Source organism: Gouania willdenowi, chromosome 24 (genome assembly GCF_900634775.1).
Source record: "Gouania willdenowi chromosome 24, fGouWil2.1, whole genome shotgun sequence".
Classification (NCBI taxonomy): Eukaryota; Metazoa; Chordata; class Actinopteri; order Blenniiformes; family Gobiesocidae; genus Gouania; species Gouania willdenowi.
This window is the reverse complement of record NC_041066.1, coordinates 15361148-15380238: the sequence shown is the minus strand read 5'-3', so window position 1 is coordinate 15380238 and position 19091 is coordinate 15361148. Positions and strand designations below refer to the sequence as shown.

The window sequence follows — 19091 nt, the reverse complement described above, 5'->3', positions numbered from 1 at the left end:
CTGGTTAATAGATACATTTTCACTTTCGAGAGTCAAAGTGTCGGCTCTGAACTAAATCCTTCTCCTTTTCATACTTGTCTTGTCTTACTTCTTCTTATGCATCACTTAGTTTATTTTTTTATTTTTTTTGCATGTTTGTGTGTCACACTTTCCTGCTTCCTCTCATGTTTGAATATCACAGGGACCTTTGGGTTGTGAGGCTTGTCACAGTTGGTAGAGGTGAGCATGAGTGATGCCACGGTCGGTTCGCTGAAGCTTTTAGCAGCACACGGGCAGATTAGGCATGTGAATCCATAAACCCGCAATTACAAACCCTAACAACTCTGGCACAGCCGTCATGTTTGTCACAGTTTTTCCTCAAGGCTCCTGAATTTCAGCCCAACAATCAGTCACGCATGACTTCAGAAGCTAATTGTGCCGGAGTGTGGAGCACGCGCAGGCAATATCCTCATGGGCAAAGACTGATGGTGGACCTGGAACTTAGTTTGGAATTCATTCCATTTTAATCCATTTCCTTTTTTTTGTGTTTTTTTTTCTCCCTCCTACCATCTTCTTATACTCTCTCAATAAACAATACACCTACATTTAGGGGACACATTCACAATCTTGAAACAAGGTCATCTGATTGTGGGTGCACCCCCAGAAAACTGGATGAACCAGTTACAATAAGCAAAAAAAAAAAAAAAAAAAAACCCTTCATCTCTGTTTCAGCGTTTTTGGTTCATGACGACTCAAACAATATAAAAAAACAAAATAAAACAAAATACAAAAAAAGATAATGTTTGTGTGATTTAAGCTATAATTATTCTGAATGGCATTTTTTTTTTTTATTGGCCCAACAAAGCAAGGCAACATGATGTAGCATATTTCAGCAACAAAACATTGAATGTGATTCATTTAAGGCTTTAAAAAACATGACACTGGGCTCAAGTAAATATATATAATTTGAAATGTGTTTTAGAATCATAAAAACAGCAACATAAATACACATTCATTACTGTGTTCCAAAACAGCATAGTGAATATTGTATATCCATTCAGCCATCAATTTTCAGACCTGCTTTGTCCTTTTATAGGGTTGCGGGGGAATATTGTATATTATTTCTTAAAGTTTTTTGGCATTATGCTTTTAATCAGTTTTACCACCAACATGTGGTTCTGTATGGCTGCCATCGTTGTTATGAGACGTCAGATAAATGATTTTTAGAGGAAGTTCGACTTGGATCTCCGAGTTCTGAGTTGCAGTGAACGCATCATGAGGACAGTGACTTCCTGGTGACGATGACGAGTCCACATGTGGGGTGATTGGCTGAAAACCTTTCACTCAAAACTTATCTCGGGCTTGTCGTTGGATGTGCAGTACCTGGGCACAGGCCATGCGTTTACTTCCAATAAACAACTCTGTCACACTTGGAGGCACACATCCACTCCCTCTGTTCACTCTTATCTTTATAGCTCAGTGCTCAGGGTTATGTACAGTATGTTGCTGATAGTGGTAGTCAGAACCGAGCGGAGCCCCCTCAGGCAGAGGCCTTGGTGTGTGCTATCAGTGTATCTGGCCTGCTTAGGGCCGTCCGACCAGAACTGACCAGGAGAGAGTTCTGTAATTACATATTAATTAAACTGGCACAGCAGATTTCACTCCACTGCACAATAGTAGCAAAACACTATACCATCAGCTCAACCAAAAGACCAAACCTAAAGCCTTTCATTTCCCCCTCACACAGGTGTGTGGAGCTTACCCTTCCCTAGGGAGGGCTGCTAATGGTCACGATTATACAATACACAGGGTTCCTGCGAATCCTCAAAAAGTCTTAAAAGGCATTAAACTCATTAATCTAAATTGTCATTAAAATGTCTTTAATCAATGTTTCAAAAGTCTTAAATTTGAACACATAAGTATGATTTTATGATTGTAGAGGTAGTCTCACGTTTCAAAACAAATGGTAACATTCGTTTTTTAAAAAATATATAATTTTCCATAACATCACGCAATAACAACAGCGGAACAAACTATGAAACAGTGACTTGGTTGCCGCGGAAACTTTTAACATTAGGACATTTAACTTTAAAGAAAATTGCCTGTCCAAGGAAAATGTCCCTTATTACTTTTTCCTAATGGTTCAGAATCAGAATCCTTTTATAGCCATTGTTACTTTTTTAGAACCACAACGAAATAAAAAAAAATAGCAGCTCTCTTAAAAAAAAGTGTGAACAGCAGAAAGACGGGGAAAAAAAATGTAGTGCAAAGATAATTAGAGCAAAAACATCGAATCAAAATCTGTAAAAAATGCTAAATAAAATATAATATGATAGTGCATGACATTATAATCTTAAAAAACTGTACATATTGGGTCATGTGCAGAAAACAAATTTCATATCTGTACCTGTATGTATGACAAAGTCTAATTAATGAATTTCATTTGTTTCGTTTCATAGATTTCTGGCTGTTTGTGTAGTCATCTTGTGTGTTTTGAGTGATTTTGATCATTTGAGCCACCAGTTGCACGTCTGCACTGAACACTGGAAAAATATACCCTAACCCTATGTAATTGTTGTGGGGTTTTTTTTTTTTTTTCCTGAATTGTGTTTACTGTGAAGTCAGTCTTAATTTTAATGGCATTAAAAAGTTTTAAAAAGTCTTGAACGTAATTTGACTGAAGCTGTAGGAACCCTGAATATAATAAATGGTGGAATTTATGTCTTGCAAGACAAAACATGAATAAAATAGAATTCTTTTTGTCATCATTGCACAATCTACAATGAAATTGCGCATGCCCCTCCCAACAATATACAAGCACATAACCGACAGTTATCGTAAAAACAACATAGGGTACTGTAACGACGAGGTGACGTTACTTATGGACTGTTACACTTGTGAACTGTTGTAATTTAAAAAAAAGAGTCAATTGTAATACTGTGACAAACTGCAGTGCTTAATGAAATTAAGAGACACATTTTTGTTGTATTGGTTTAATTGATTTATTGGTCAAATGGTGAAGCACATGGTTCAGGCCACAGGATTCATCTAGTGATAAACACAGAAAATACATTTCAGTTAATTGATAAATAACTTAGCAGTGACATGAAAGATAAAACAATTAAATATGTTCTGGTATTTTGCATGTGATTGAAATGTGATCTTCAACAAAACGTTACCTGTGCATGCTCTCTTCCTCTTTCCTGAGGTGTTCGGGTAAAAGAATTCCCCGGGGTTTTTGGACACCTTTTTATAGGTTCCAGGTGGGAGAGACCAAGCAGAGGCTAGGAACAGGGGAGCTGGATGTGTGTAGCTCAATGTAAATATGTAGTTTAATAATTTAGGAGATGTAAATAAGATTAATGATATTAATACAGGGTTAGTGGTTGTGATAATGTCTGTTAGGAAGTGTTTGTGTAAATATTTATGTTGTACTTTTAATATGCACATTATATGTCACCCCATGCTTGGTACAGGCTAATTAGTGGTACACCTGTATATAAGGACATTCATTCTGTTCAGTAGAGAGTGGAATGGAGATTGAAGTACACAGTGCTTGTGGTGCAAACTAAAAAATAAACAGATAAAACTGATGCATCACAACCTGGAGCCTGGTTTCCTTATTGACTGCCTCCACTGCTACGGTTGATCCTTGACAGGTACGGTAAAAGTCCGTCAAAATAAAATGTTCTTCAGTATAAAAGTTAATCTGAATAAAAGTGCATGGCATAAAATATTAGAAAAGAAACAAATTCAAAAAGAGACGTGCATAGTTGTCTGCATTGCACTACAAATAGTAGAATGTCTAACGACAAATGCATGGAAAACAGAGTTAGGGTGGTGGTTGGTTAGTGTCAGAGATAAGCCCCTCCTCTTCTTAAACAATCCGTGTCTTCACTGAGGCGATCTGTGCTACAAATGATGTCTTTTTTTTTCTGGAGCTATGTGTCTCTGCTCCTATTGTGACTATCATCCCCTGACACCCCCCTCACCGCCTTAAAAAGGTAATTGCTCCTACCTGAGACACTGTAATAGATCCTGGATGAAGTATTGACCACTGCTAGATTTTGATTAAGCGGCTGTAAGGCTGAGCACATTTTTAATGAAAGTGAAGAATCAGCATTCTCTGTACCGGTAGAGGGTGCACGCATTGGTCCACTGCTGCTTGATTAGGACCTGGTCTCCTGTAAATCCATGGGGTTCGAACACAGCCACTGAATTCAAAGTGATAATTTTGTCGCTTAATAATGCTTAATGTGTGTGCACTTTTCCCCTGGAGGTTTAATCATTAAAGATTTGGGTATTCATTTGCTCTAAACTGTTTGCACTCTCGCTCACACAGTCACCTCAATCATCCACCTTGTTGCTCAATCCCTGCGACACTAACTCACTCATTAACACTCAATCACTTCCCCTCTTATATGCAAAAGGTCAGGTTTATCAGATGGAATTTCACCACCAGGGATAACTTGCATTAGCTTCTCTTATCCTCTCCCTTAAATTGCCTTTTTGCTTGCGCTAAAAAAACCTGATTGCATCTCCAATGGAGATGAAAGGGAAACAGCCAAGCTCCTCAAGTTCTTTGAGCGTGCAAATGGACATAATCTAAAAGCAGAGTATTAGACACCACAGCAGTGATGAGCGCCATTTGCCAAGGCCTAATGCGATAGCTGAGTAAGATGATTAACTTTGAATACATTTAATCAACCACAAGCGCCTTCTCAAATCACTGACTGCCTCGTGTTTGGGTAAAAGTTCCTTCAGATCTTCTACAAAGTGGAGTGAGTAACAGATATGTCCAAACAATATCCTAACAAGTCACTTTGCACGATAAAAGCTGTGGAGGATGGAACTTGGATTACACGGATAATTGATCAGCCTGGTGAATCAATGTGTCATTGGGCAGCAATTTTATCAATCCATGTATTTTAAGACACGGCCGATCTACCTTATTAACTCATTCAGTTTCATTGACGTAATATTACGTCATTTCAAATCCAAACACTCAGTGCCAAAGACGTAATGTTACGTCAATTCCATTTTTCCACGGAAGTTGCTAGGATACACTGCGACGGAGTTCTCCTGTGAATATAAGGTTTCTCTGTTGATGTAGTGACCAACTGTGCCCTGGAGGTGACAGCAGCGCACCTTTGGATTAGCCACTGATGCTACCATTAGCTAAGGAGGAAAAAGCAGGGACGACGGAGATTATGGTGCTACGGAGTGTTATTGTCAAGTATCCAGCAGCTCACAGCACCACATACTAACACAGAACATGTGTGGGCCTGAGTGGATTATTGATCATGTTGCGATCGTGAGATAAAACCATCAACTAACTGGACCAAACGGGTTATTTCTGCGTGTCGGGAGGAAGAGGGAGTTACGTATGTGTGATTGACGGGGGGCAGATACAAAATACAGTAAGCAAAACATTCAACTGTGAGCCAGATATCTAAATAATAGGTGACATGTAGATGGAAGCAGCGCACCTACTGGTGTTTCCATTGCCAGTTTTTATTGCACTATTTCGATTTTGCGCATTTCTATGGGTAATGGAACTGGTTTTTATGACATTGTACAAAGGCAAAAAAAAGAAGGTTAAAGTACTGTTTGTCTGATCTTTCCACAGACCTTGATGACCCAGTGGTTACAGTGCATCAAAGTATAGGAGAAGCCAAGGAGCAATTCTACTATGAGAGGACAGTTTTTCTGCGCTGCGTCGCCAACTCCAACCCGCCCGTACGCTACAGCTGGCACCGTGGGAGAGAAGTTCTGACCCAAGGGTCAGATAAGGGCGTTGAGATCTACGAGCCATTTTTCACACAGGTAAGATTTATTGTGATATGACTATAGTTTGTAAACCTAATATGGTTCATGAATGGACATTATGTAGTTAGGATTTTTAACACTTGTTGATGGGTTGAACTTCTTGGCCACGCCTCCATACAGAAACCTCCATGTTGTTTGCTCATTAGATATTTGATATCATTTGAACTGTTAGCTACATATTAGTGCTCATGGAAGTGATGCTAATTACTATATTAAAAAAAGATGCACTTTTAATTCTGAAATTTCTCAATTCACTAGTCTAGGTGTATTATTTTGTTTAAGGTTGTGTAAAGGTCTAAAACAAGCTCATTGAATATGTGATTCATGATCTTCTACATGGTTATTTACCAAAGTAACATTATGCAAAGTGAAAGTACTGAGTTGAATTTAAATTGCATCAGAGCGAGGGGCAAATAATTACAAGAGAAATGTAAGTTTGATATGACATTTTGATAATTCTAGAGCAGTCATGGCCAACTGATGCTAAATAGGCCACATAAAGCCCACATAAATATGGTTAGAACACAAAAAGCCTCCAAAAAAAACCTGATAAACAGACGTGACGAGAACAGAAACACAAAATGACTCGTGAAATGACAAGGAAAATACACATACGGACAGAAAATACACTAAATGGCTCGACAAATATTCAAAGTGACAAGGAAAATGGATCAAATAATTAACAAAACAGACAAAACGACAACAGAAACATTCCAAAATAAAATAAACTATACAAAATGACACCAAAAAACACTAAACAACAACAAAAACACACATATTTACTCCTTGAACGGATAAAACAACAACAAAATGACAAAAAATGAGGGAAACATGCACATAATGACTCCTATAACAACCACAAAATCCTATTTTCTTTTATGTGGCCATGCTGAGATTTGTCACTGTACTAAAATATGACATCAATTTTTATACTGTAGCCTATAGTTGTCCATCTTTCTGTTTGAGGCCAACGAGAAGTAACATTTATGTCTAAGCAAATAGAAATGCACAAGCAGGAGAAGGATGTGAAAGCTGTTAACGCTGGTGGCCTCAAAGCAAACCTCTTTCATTCTTGTTTTTCACCATCGGCCTTCGCTCATTCTTTCGTCTTCGCCTCTTTTGAATTATTTAATTGACTCTAAAAATTTGAGCGCAACCCCAAACCCCTTATGATTACCGCATCAGTCCAGATAAATCCCTGCTAAATGCTATGCAAATTATTTCAATAAAGGGATGATATTCTCTCGAACAAAAGATTTGAACTTGCCTGAAACAGCCAAGTTAATTGCGGGACTTATTTCTAATTGAGCGTGTTAAAAATCCAGGGTCAAACTGAGCCCATGTCTATGGATTCTTCTTGTTTTGGCAAGTTTTTTTTCTTTTTTTTTCTTCTTCATTTTCTTCTACATCAGCTAAGGAACACGCCTCTCCCCTGCCATTACACTTCACCCATGCTTTACTTCAGCTTCTCTTTCAGCCTTGCTAATGTTTTCATATTCCCACTGACGCTGGAGAAATGCAGAGGTTGCATTTCAAACGCTGCTTCTTAATTAAGCGAGTCCCAGAGCTGTTGTGTTATTGTAAAACTGTCCGTTCTGCTGTCTGTGACTTTCTACTCTGCAACATGACAAGAATAGCACAATTAGCAAAGCCATAATTCATTTATTGTCCATCTTTAGTCAGACTTTCATCAGTGAAATGATCAAATTACAGCTACAGTATATGCGTCATGATCTGCTGCAGAGGTTCCCAACCTTTTTTTTGGGTCCTAACCCCATTTTGACATCACAAATGTCCGGCGACCCCAGATAATGTTTTTTTTCTTCCTAGAATTAGTTTTTGATCATGACTATTAAATACAGAGTTACCAGGATTAGTGTGCAAAGTGACAAGTGCATCACCTCAGACATTTTTTATACTGCATTTTATTTTAAGTAGATTTATATTTGAGAAAGTTTAAGTATAGGATACAGTTTTTAGATATGTATTGTGTGTGATGTGTATTTGAAAAATAATAATAATTCCCAAAAAATTTAAATACAATTTTAATCTGTTTTTAGCTCCATTTTTTTCGTTTTTTTTCTCTTTTTTTTTATTTATTTAGACATCACTAGACATCAGGCAACTTCATTTTAATTCCAGGTGACCCCACATGGGGTCCCGACCCTGAGAATGAAAAACACTGGTTCAGACAGTAGATAAACCTTAAACTTCGACTGTCAGTTTTTTTTTTGTTTTTTGTTTTTTTTGTTGGGTTTTTTTTGGATTTTTTACTTGGTAAACAAGTCATTTATGAAATATTAATAATAAATACTTTTTTAATGTCTGATAGATTACAAAGACATGTTTTGTAGATGACCCAACTGTAACATTTGTGAGGTTTCAATCTTATTTTCTTAATTTTCTTAAGTTTAATGAATGGCCCGCTCTGTTTTACACATACATTTATTCAGGAATATTTCCACTTTTTCAATAACTTATAAAGTTTCTCAAAAATAATAAGTTACAATGGCATTAAAAAGTTTGAGACACGTCTAATTAGTCTCTATATAAACATGTTAATGCTGACACCAAACTCGCAAATGAGCTTTCCCCAACATCTGCACAATGATGTAAAAACATTGCACTACACGCACTGTGACTCGATTATTAAGTTCAATGATCGTTGCAACGTGTGTTGCAACCTGGCAACACACATTGCAACTTCCTGTTAAGATTTGCAGCAGTGAGCCAATTATTAATGTCTGTTGCACAGCAGTAAATGATCAGCGCCAGCATTTTGTTTGCACAAAGGATCGGCCTCGGATCACAACCCCTGTGACTCACACTTTGTAAAACACACAACTAATCACAAGCATGTATAACATTCACTGGGATAATGACAGTAATGTGTAGCGTGTGCAGATGCACACACAAAATAATGATACTTTACTGAAAGTACAGTTAATGAGATGTTAAGGTTTCATTTATTCAGACAACTTTTTTAAGACTGCTAACTGCCAGTCTTCCTCAGAGGCTTCTGCCGACCGCTTTGATGTGCCATTGACTAATAGTAATTCCAGCAAGTTAATTTTGTCTTCTTCATGAATTAAATGTTATGGTTTAATTTATTCAGACAACTTTTTTTCAGGAAATGTACTTTGATCTCCTGACATGTTTTGACTGTCAACTGCCAGTCTTCCTCTGAGGCTTCTGCTGACCGCTTTGATGTGTCATTGACTAGTAGTAATTCCAGCAAGTTCATTTTGTCTTCTTTTTTTAATACTGTGTTAAGGTTTCATTTATTCAGACAACTTTTTTTCAGGTAATTTACTTTGATCTCCTGACATGTTTCGATTAAAGACAAAATTGACTTGCTGGAAAATTACGTGAAAATCAAGGACACATCAAAGCAATCAGCAGACACCACTGAGGAAGACATGAAAACATGTCAGGAGATCAATGTAAATTCCTTGGAAAAAAGTTGTCTGAATAAATAAATAATAAATAAACATATTATTAAAAAAAGAACTTGCTGGAATTATTTAGGAACGGATGTTGTTCTGCCTTCAGTATCCTTGTTTGATTTAAGAAGTCTGCTGATCACTTTGATGTTTTCTTGACTTCTGCGTAATAAGCTTTGACCTACACGTAAGTCAAGGAAACATCAAAGAAGTTGACAGTCACGACATGTCAGGAGTGCAAAGTACATTTCCTGAAAAAAAGTTGTCTGAATAACATATTAACATGTTATTCAAAAAGAAGACAAAATGAACCTGCTATTGAGAGATCATCTGTCAAAGATGTCACCAGTAAGGATCGTTTTTCAATAGTTTTGATCCAAATCATGAATTAAACAAGAAATACTTCATCAGACATTTATTTTTTATTAGTTTTCACTCTCTTCGGCACTTAATAACAACCTGTCTGGCCCAGATAGTTTAAAACTCTCACAAAGTCTGCTCATGTAGAGACTTCCTTCTCACTTACAATTTACTTGACCTTTCCCTTTATTGAAAAACAACATGCATAACCATCTTTTTGACATTTCTCCTGAGGTGTGGCCCACCCCACGACCTTTTTTTTTCCTGCACCTATTTTACATGATGATGTTTATGCTTTGCACACATTTGCATACCAGTTTTGGTTTGGTCTGAGCTGCAGGGGGAAACGAAGATTTTGAAGCTGAAGAACCTTCGTCCTCAAGACTACGCCAACTACAGCTGCATCGCGTCCGTCCGGAACGTGTGTGGGATTCCTGATCGCAGCGTTATCTTCAGACTCACCAACAAAACAGGTACGGCTAGTGCATATTTAAGCATATTACAATATTAGACACCATGTTATGGTAATAATTCATGATGGTTAAGATTTTAAACAATCTGTCAGAATAATTAAGACATATTTCAGTCATTTGGATTTTAGAATATTACTATATTAGAAATATCAGAAAGAGGTTGCTGTGTCATTTCTCACTGCCACCATCAGGGTTGAGGTCAATTATAACTGATATTTAATTACAACTATGACTATTATAATTGGAATTGGAATTGAAAAAATTATGTTGCTGTTCTAATCATTATTGAATTGTAATTGGGTTGAGATAATTGACTTTGTAATTGTAATTGACATGGAAATTCTATAAAAACTGTCATTTACAATGTAATTAAACAGAAAACTTGGGAACCATGTTACAGTTCTATGGCTTACACACAGGCCTAATTTGGTAACAATTATTAAAATATGTTTCATATCAAGTTTACCTGTTAGTTCTCATGAGAAACATTTTACCCTTTAAAAAAATGTAAATAGGGTATAGTGACACAAAGAAGGCTGATACGCCCACACCAAAAAGATTACCAATATTTTCATGGATAAGGAAGCATAGCAAGGTAACCAAACAAATTAGATGATAGATTATATGTATATATATATATATACCGACTCAGGAACAGGGCCACCATCAGCCACCTCCTCTACATGGATGACATCAAGCTGTACGCTAAGAATGAGCGAGACATTCGGACTAGAGAAGTGTGGTTGGATGGTGACTAAGAAAGGGAAGGTCGTCCACACAGAAAGGGTCTCACTCCCAGAAGGAACAATAGCAGACATTGAGGACAGTTACAAGTACCTCGGAATCCCACAAGCAAATGGCAACCTCGAAGAAGTGACTCGGTAAGCGGCTACGGCCAAATACCTCCAACGAGTAAGGCATGTCCTTAGAAGCCAGCTCAATGGCAAGAACAAGTCCCGGGCAATAAACAGCTACGCCCTACCAGTAATCAGATACCCTGCAGGAATAATAAGCTGGCCAAAGGATGAGATATAGACCACAGATGTTAAGACACAAAAGCTCCTAACCATGCACAGAGGGTTCTACCCCAAATCCAGCACCCTGAGACTGTACGCTAGCCGTAAGGAAGGAGGTCGAAGACTAGTGAGCGTGAGAGCCACTATCCAGGATGAAAAATCCAAGATCCATACGTACATCAAGGACAAGGCTCCAACAGATGACGTGCTCAGTGAATGTCTCAGACAATGGGGAACAGAAGATGAAAAAGAGACCGCCCGCGGTGGGTGAGGAAGAGTTTTTTTTTTTTTTTTTTTTTATATATATATATATATATATATATATATTTTTTTTTTTTTTACAGCTGATTTAAGACTATGGTCAAAACTGACCCGTTACCATAAACAGAAAGCTAATACAAGAGGAAGGTTAAGTCATATGGACTTTATTAAAAGCTCAGTAATTGTGATTATTTATAATTTGTAATTGACTTTCATGGAAAAAATAGCAATTGTTATTTTAATTGTAGTTGAAAAAAATGCTGGTCAAAGTAATCATAATTGAGTTGTATTTGAACATGGATAATTGCAGATGTAATTGTAATTTAAAAATGTAATTGACCCCAACCCTGGCAGCCATACACCTCACGTTCTCCACCTCCCGTTATTCTTACTCTCGACTTCTTCCACTCTCTCCACAGCCTCCCCGTCAATCAAACTGTTAGTGGAGGATCCCATCGTCGTAAATCCTGGGCAGACTGTGTCTTTGGTGTGCATCACCACTGGAGGGGAGCCACCCCCCATCCTCACCTGGCTCACCAGTAATGACAGCCTGCCCCAGAGAAGCGTGGTGAAGGGAGGCACGCTCACACTGCCAGCCATCAGCTCGGACGAAGCCGGGGTCTACAGCTGTGTGGCCAGCAACAACGTGGGGAACCCAGCTAAGAAGTCCACTACCATAGTGGTGCGAGGTGAGCTGATTGCAAGGGTTAAACATAAAGAGCAATGCACACAACATAATAGTAATATATACTCACGCTGCCTGTGTGAGTGCTCACTTATCATTGTCTAATGGAAAAAAAACTAATATTTTTGACCTGGCAAGAGTAGTTTTAATGTACAAAGCGGTAAATAATCTTAGCACCAATATATTCTTGTGGCACACTGTCACGCAGTGTTGTTATTGACTAAAAATGTTGGTGACAATAATTAGACTCTTACTATTTGATAAAAAACAAAAACAAAAAACACAACAAAACCTTAAGACAATATATTCATATTTTTGTATACGAATAAACATTCGATTCTAATTTTCACATGGCACAAAATTGGCACTTTATGAACTTTTATGCTTTATATTTCAGACGACTATATCTGTAAAAAAAAAACAACTAAAATCTTTTATTTTTTATTTTTATTTTTTACCTTATCTACACATGCTGTCGAAGGTTAACACTATAGATTAGAGTAGAATAGAGTATTCTAGACCGGGCTCAAAACGCCACTCACTTTGTTGTTGTTTTTGTTTTTGTGTACACTAGTTAAATTTGTTACTCCTCTGTTATTCGTGAACGAATCAGGCTGAAATTTGGTAGGTATAATCTAAGGATGTGTACGCATTGACGCTCGGAGCACGCTTTTTTATTTGGGGCCCAGGCAAAACAAAATAATGGTGAGGGGGAAGGGAACAGGGAAAAGGGAGTCAGGGTAGGACAATGGAAGGGGTGGAGAAGAGTAGACCATTTTAAGGTGAGATAGTAATGTGATGTTACAGTTGTGCATATTGTGTCGTGTAGTCAGTTAAGCCAGTCTGGTGACAAGTGTGGAGAAATTAAAGCAGGTGAAAAAACTAAAATCTTAATGTCATTATGTTGACTAAAACTAGACTATAACTGTTTTTTTTAATGTCGGTGGAAAAACCAATACCTGTCAATCATCTATCGGTGGGCCGATGACATCGCCAATCTCGGATATTGTTTATTTTCTAATGCAAACACTTATTTGGAACAGCTGATAGACTGTCATATTAGGTTAGCCCTAATTCATGGCTGTTTGTTGTATTTTATTGAAAAGGACACATTTGTCTACATTTGTAACTATTCTTAATGCACTCACTAAAGTTGCACATTTTATTTTATTGGGTGGTGATTTTAATGGAAGACTTTCTGTGGTGGTGTTGAAATTTCAATTTACTGGCACATTTATGTTTTGTTTTGTTATGCATAATGTTCCTCTTGGGTTAAATACAAATGTTTTGTACAATCATAACACATTTATTTCACATTCTCTCATAATTATATTGAATGTCTTTTGCTTATGAAGTTCAACCTCGCAAACAAAGAGCATCTATTTAACACAGCTGCAGTTACTCAAAGCTGGTCAAGGGCAATGCCACAGGCAAACAGAGTGAATCCGTTAATTAAAGTTTATTGATTCAAGGAGTAGTTAGCAGCAGATGAACAAAAGCTGAAGGTTAAAAGTCACTGGTGGATGCTAAGTCATAAGATGTTTCTTCCCCTGTCTCCTGGATCATTGCAGGAGTCACTTTGTATTTCAGTTATAACCTCCCCATTACAGTAAAAGCATAACAATTTGGATACATTACTAGCCTTTAGAAAGGCAATTTTACCATTTGCAAAATAAAGCTGTGCAAGTGTGAAACAGCATTAATTGCATAATGTGTACCAAAATGGACTTTCATACTTTAAAAGCAATTTCTATTACTGAAGTGGGGGATTATGGGTTGGGATCCTTCACTGTTTTTGCCAATGTGGCCTAAAACTTTTGAAATGTCCTTATTAGAAGAACTATGCCTAACAAAACACACTGTTTTGTACCATATTTGTTTTAATAAATTTTAAAAATGGGACCAGTTTACCGTTTAAGGGCCTGTGCGCCACCATGTTGAAATGACGTCATTGATGACGTCAATTGCTCCTTTCAGCCCATTGAGTTCTATAGGTGGTAGGGATGGGAATTGAAAACCAGTTCTTTCTGAGAACCGGTTCCCAGTAATTCAATTCCTAGGATTTGTTTGCTTGGTTGTATTTCAATTCCGCTTATCGGTTCCTCTTATTTAGCAAATACGTAACAATAAACTCCTCCAGATCCTGTATATTGTTTATGCTAGCACCAAGTAAAGCTCCTTCCACCACGGAGTTGTTTGCTGTCCACCGCGATGAATCCACCTCCTCCACCCACCCTGTGTTTGTAGCGTCTCTGTTGCTACGCTAGTCACTTCCAAGTTCTGTACACTCGCTAACTTTTCTTCTGAAAACAGCAAACTTTTGCAAGAACACACACCTCGTCGCCAGTTTATGTCATAACAAGTAATCAGACACTGGAGATGAACTGGTACTGATCATTGTCTTTAGTTTGCTCTTTCACACTACACACACACACACACTCACACACACGGCTGATGACGTTACATGTAACAACGGGGACGGCGTCTCTGAAGGTCCATTTATAGAAATGTAAACAAAGGCTAAACCAAAGCTTTACTGTTTAAATACATAATAAGTGCAGCTGTACATTTGTTTAATATGTTCTTTTTTACAGAATAATTATTTGTTTTATGTCTGAATTAGTTTTAGATGTTCAAAAGGAGCACTGTAAATATTCTCAAATGTTTGTAGCCAAAACGTGTCATATGTTGTAATAATAATAATAATAATAATAATAATAATCAATTTTATATAGCGATTTTGTATATATTATCCAGTGAAAACAATCTATACCAGGTGGATTAAAAGAGAGCTGATATCCCTGCAGGAAATAAAGAGACAAAGATAATGTAATAAAGAGTTAAAGCAAACAAATCCATTTGTATTATTTAATTCCCTCACCCAATGAGAATCAATGAGAATCGCTAAGGAATCGAATTGCTAAGCAGTATCGATAATGGAATCGGAATTGCTAAATTCTTTTCAATTCCCATCCCTAATAGGAGGTGAAGCATTCAGGATCATTTAGCAGCTTTTTCAGTCAAAATGACAAAAGTTAATAAAAGTAATATGGTGCAAAATAATGCATTTTGTTAGACATTTCAAAGGTTTTAGGCCACAGTTGTAAAAACAGTGGAGGATCCCTTTAAAGGAAATGTAAATGTCCTGAATGTAAAAGTGCAGAAATTTATTCAGAGGACTAAAAAGAATAGAAATAAAAAAGCTTTAATGTCTTTATAAGTATAGTGAAATTTCAGTAGCAACTCCTTGTGGTGCCTAAAACAATATAGAACAAAAAAAAAACCTATAGTATATTAAAACACACAATAAATAACATAACACAAAAAAAAGGTGTTACAAAAACAACAAGCCGCTACCTTTCTCCATCTTATCCTTCCCAGATGAATCACACAATTAAACAAGCGCGAACCACATGAGAATCTGAGTTTATTTTTAAAAAACTTTTGTTTTACAGTTTCTGTCTTTTATCTACAAGATTAAATCACAGCTTCCTCAATGGCTCAGCCTACGTTAAGGCATTATTTATGCCTCCGAATACCCTGCAGGTAGAAAATCAAATAATCAACCAGTCAATTTTGATGGCCTCCCTTGGCAGATAAACCTCATCTCTGTCTTGTGAAAGTGCTCACATAGCTGAGGACGTACGATATGAGTCTTACATTAAAGAGAACCTGTCAGCCGTGCCATGTGAGAAAATAAACGTCAACATACTAACTGCATGTAGTCACTGCAGTAAATGTCTCGTTGATGTGTCACATATTTAAATCTCTCAACACATATTTTGAACGCACACCTACGCACACTCAATATTTTCAATTGCATCAAATACCCCTAATAGCAGGCTGGCATTATATAGTATCTTGCATCAGAGTTGGCAGAGTATGTTACCAGATTAGCAACAGCTACTCACAGCCCATTAGAAAAGCATGCAGCAGATTTGTACCGCACTACATTACAGGATGTAGTGAGCGAGACTATTAGTGTGAGGAAGGAAGACACAGGAGGAAGGTGATGCACTGTGGATTGTCCTAAAGCGAAGAAGATAAATGCATCTTACAGCTTGCTAATATTTGTATTGGTATCGCACCATGGGGATTACACACCTGAAAGCATTAGATTCCAAAAGCAAATAGAGCAATGGCCACTTTGGCTTTGACGTTTTACACGTTTACCACAATATTTACGGATATAACTCCAAGTGATATTCGTCTGTTTGGTGCAATCTTTGAATAAGATGTGTGGAAATGACAACTAGACGTCATAATGAAGACTGCTATCACACTGCAGATATGCAAGAATACAGCAGTTGCAAAAAAAAAAAAAAATCCTTCAAGAGACACTTTAAGAGCATCGTTTTATCACAGCGGGAGCCTCAAAAATATGTCACATTATCAACATCCATGTCAGCATTTAGAATAATGACCGATCTGAGCATTATCACAGAAAAGAACAAATGGTTTGTGTTTTCTTGTTTTTTTTTTTTTTTTGTTTCTGTTGTCGTTTGTGTATTTTTGTTGTAGTTTTGTGTGTTTCGGTTGTCGTTTTGTGCGTGTTTAGAGTCATTTCATGTATATTTCATATTTCCTGTGTTTTTGTTGGAGTTATTGCGTTTATTTTTCTCATTTCATGTGCTTTTGTTGTGTTGTGTGTTTGGAATCATTTTGTCAATTTTTGTTGTCGTTTTTTGTCTTTCTTTTATTTTTGTAACGTACTACAAAGCTGGATATCCTCTTATGGTGCTCATGCATTAACATTTAACGTCTGTTTTTCTCTGCCTGCATTCTTTCCTTCCTGCTTTTTCTGTGGCAACAATATTGTTTTTGGATTATAGATTTTAATTTGTGCATCTATTAAATAATAATTGTCTGTTCCTCCATAGTATGCAACTGCTCTGCCTCTGTGTTTGTGATTGGTCAAAGTCCACCCCTTTTATGTGAGTGCGCACATGAATCACGTGACTTAAATTAAAGTGTTGATAACCAGCTTTGTAGTACAGCTGCATTGCTTTATCATCACTCACACTTAAGCGCTCCTGCAAGACTGACGGCTTATTATGGAAAATGGTTTACTTACATGAAGATGGAAAGGGTTAGAATAGCTTTGATGTGTTAAAAGTTTCCAATAGAGCATCCCCAGTGTTCCATAGATAAAACTTCATCCCAACTGGTACGTATGGTGGATGAGGCATTAAGGACCAACAGGAAAATTAATTCCCTAGGGTAATAAGACATTTTGCAGAAGAACTTAAGACCATCAGTGCGCTGATTGAAGCTCAGCAGAACGTGGGTGATGCAACAGGACAACGACCCAAAGCGGGGATGTAAATCAACGAGAAGAAAATACGCCTTCTGGACTGGCTCCTGTCAGAGTTCTCACCTCAGCATGATTGAGATGCTGTGGCAAAACCTCAAATGACTGATTGGCACCAGACTTTCCCTGTTTAGTGCCTAACCCAAACAGTTTTTGCAAAACAAATGGTTCATAAGTCCTCTCGACCCTTCTATACAATCTGAAACCCAACTAAAAGTTACTTACACAGTTTGTAATAAAACATTTTTTTGTCTTACAAGGTCTGTAAATGCTGTATATCAGGGATGGGCAACTTTTATTACAACAGGGGTCGCACAAATATGACCGTCTGATCCAAGGGCCACATTATCAACATAATGTATCAACATTAATTTACTGTTTAATGGGACTCAATGGGACTGTTCTGGTTAAAAAAGGTAAAAATAAATGAATAAATAAAGTCAGTATTTAGGAAAAAAATTCCAGTTATTACGAGGTTACAGTTTTGTGTTTTTGTTGTTTGTTGTTGTGTGTTGTCCTTTCATTTGTGTGTGTTTTGAGTCATTTTGTGTATTTGTTGTTAAAGTTCATTGTGTTAATTCTAGATTGTTTGTGTTTTCTGTCATTTTTGGAGTCATTTTGTGTGTCTTTGGATTTACTTTGTACATTTGCTTTGGTTAGCAGCACAAAGTGAGTTCAAGAGCCTCCGGGTTGCAAGTTTTTCATGTCCTATGTATATAATTTGTATAAAAATTAAGGTGAGAAACTCTAGTAAAGTCTGAGAATTGACTCAATGCACTGTGGCGACTTCTCCATTTATCTCTGCCAGCGATTGATTCCTTTAAAGTGAATCCAAAAGTAGATGGCATGTGATAAGAGACACTCTGAAGTACAAGAAAAAAACATTACTGAAGTTTAGGTGATTTTTTTTTTTGGGGACCAACTTGTGAGTCACGTATTATGGATGTTTTTATGGCAGCAGACTAATAAACTATAAGATAAAATTAGAGTGGGTGAGAGTGCGTGGGTCTATTTGACATCACTAATTAACAGGAGGTGGCTTCCGCATGTTATCACACATCTCAGGATTACTCTCCTGAGCCGAATGAGCTGTCTCTGACGCAAATGCAATTTTGGGATCAATGTGCCTCAGATGATGATGATGACGATGATGATGGTTTTCATCACAGTGCAGCAGCAGAATGTCAGAAACCATGAATTTTAAGACATTGTTTTAATACTCAGTTCCTAATCAGCGCCACTATATTAAATCACAATTGTAAGGTGTTGATATGAATGTTCTGCTGAAAATAGCTTCGAGCTCAGAGAAAAAGGTCTCTAAAAATACACTTCCTGACAATCAAGTATTTTCATACGTGTTTTATTATTTTGGCTTTTATCAAACGCGAGCTCAGTATCCGTTTAGTGTGGAACTCTGATTGCCACAAATGCTGGTTTTATTTGAATCTGTGAAGAAATAACTCTAAAATTATGAGCTTACTATCACCTTAAATTATGTAAATTGTGTCTAAATGTGACAGACACTGACACCTGAAGGCAAGAGATTAGAAGAGTGACTAAACTTTTGGCACACCGTAGCAAACTGTGCACGATATGTCTGAGGTTTACTTTCGTTCATAGGAGATTGATTTCGCTCAACAATAAAGTTTCATGGGGGTTTGAAGTGTAAAGTGTAAACGAGTTGCACATTGCCTCTATTTTTTAAAGGAAATTATAATGCTGCTTTCAAAAAGG

General features: G+C 37.2%; 1 protein-coding gene across 4 annotated transcripts in view; it reads left to right on the top strand.

The window, feature by feature from the left end:
• Nucleotides 1-19091, top strand: part of LOC114457501 (MAM domain-containing glycosylphosphatidylinositol anchor protein 2) — a 257718-nt gene that overhangs the window by 132642 nt on the left and 105985 nt on the right. For 2 of the 4 annotated variants that reach the window (XM_028439400.1, XM_028439396.1), the window contains exons 4-6: nt 5609-5805; nt 9952-10084; nt 11781-12050. In XM_028439400.1, coding sequence (XP_028295201.1) covers nt 5609-5805; nt 9952-10084; nt 11781-12050 — 600 coding nt within the window. Of the gene's footprint in view, nt 1-5608; nt 5806-9948; nt 10085-11780; nt 12051-19091 lie in introns of all 4 variants that reach the window. The other 2 variants (XM_028439399.1, XM_028439395.1) reach the window with 1 other exon arrangement.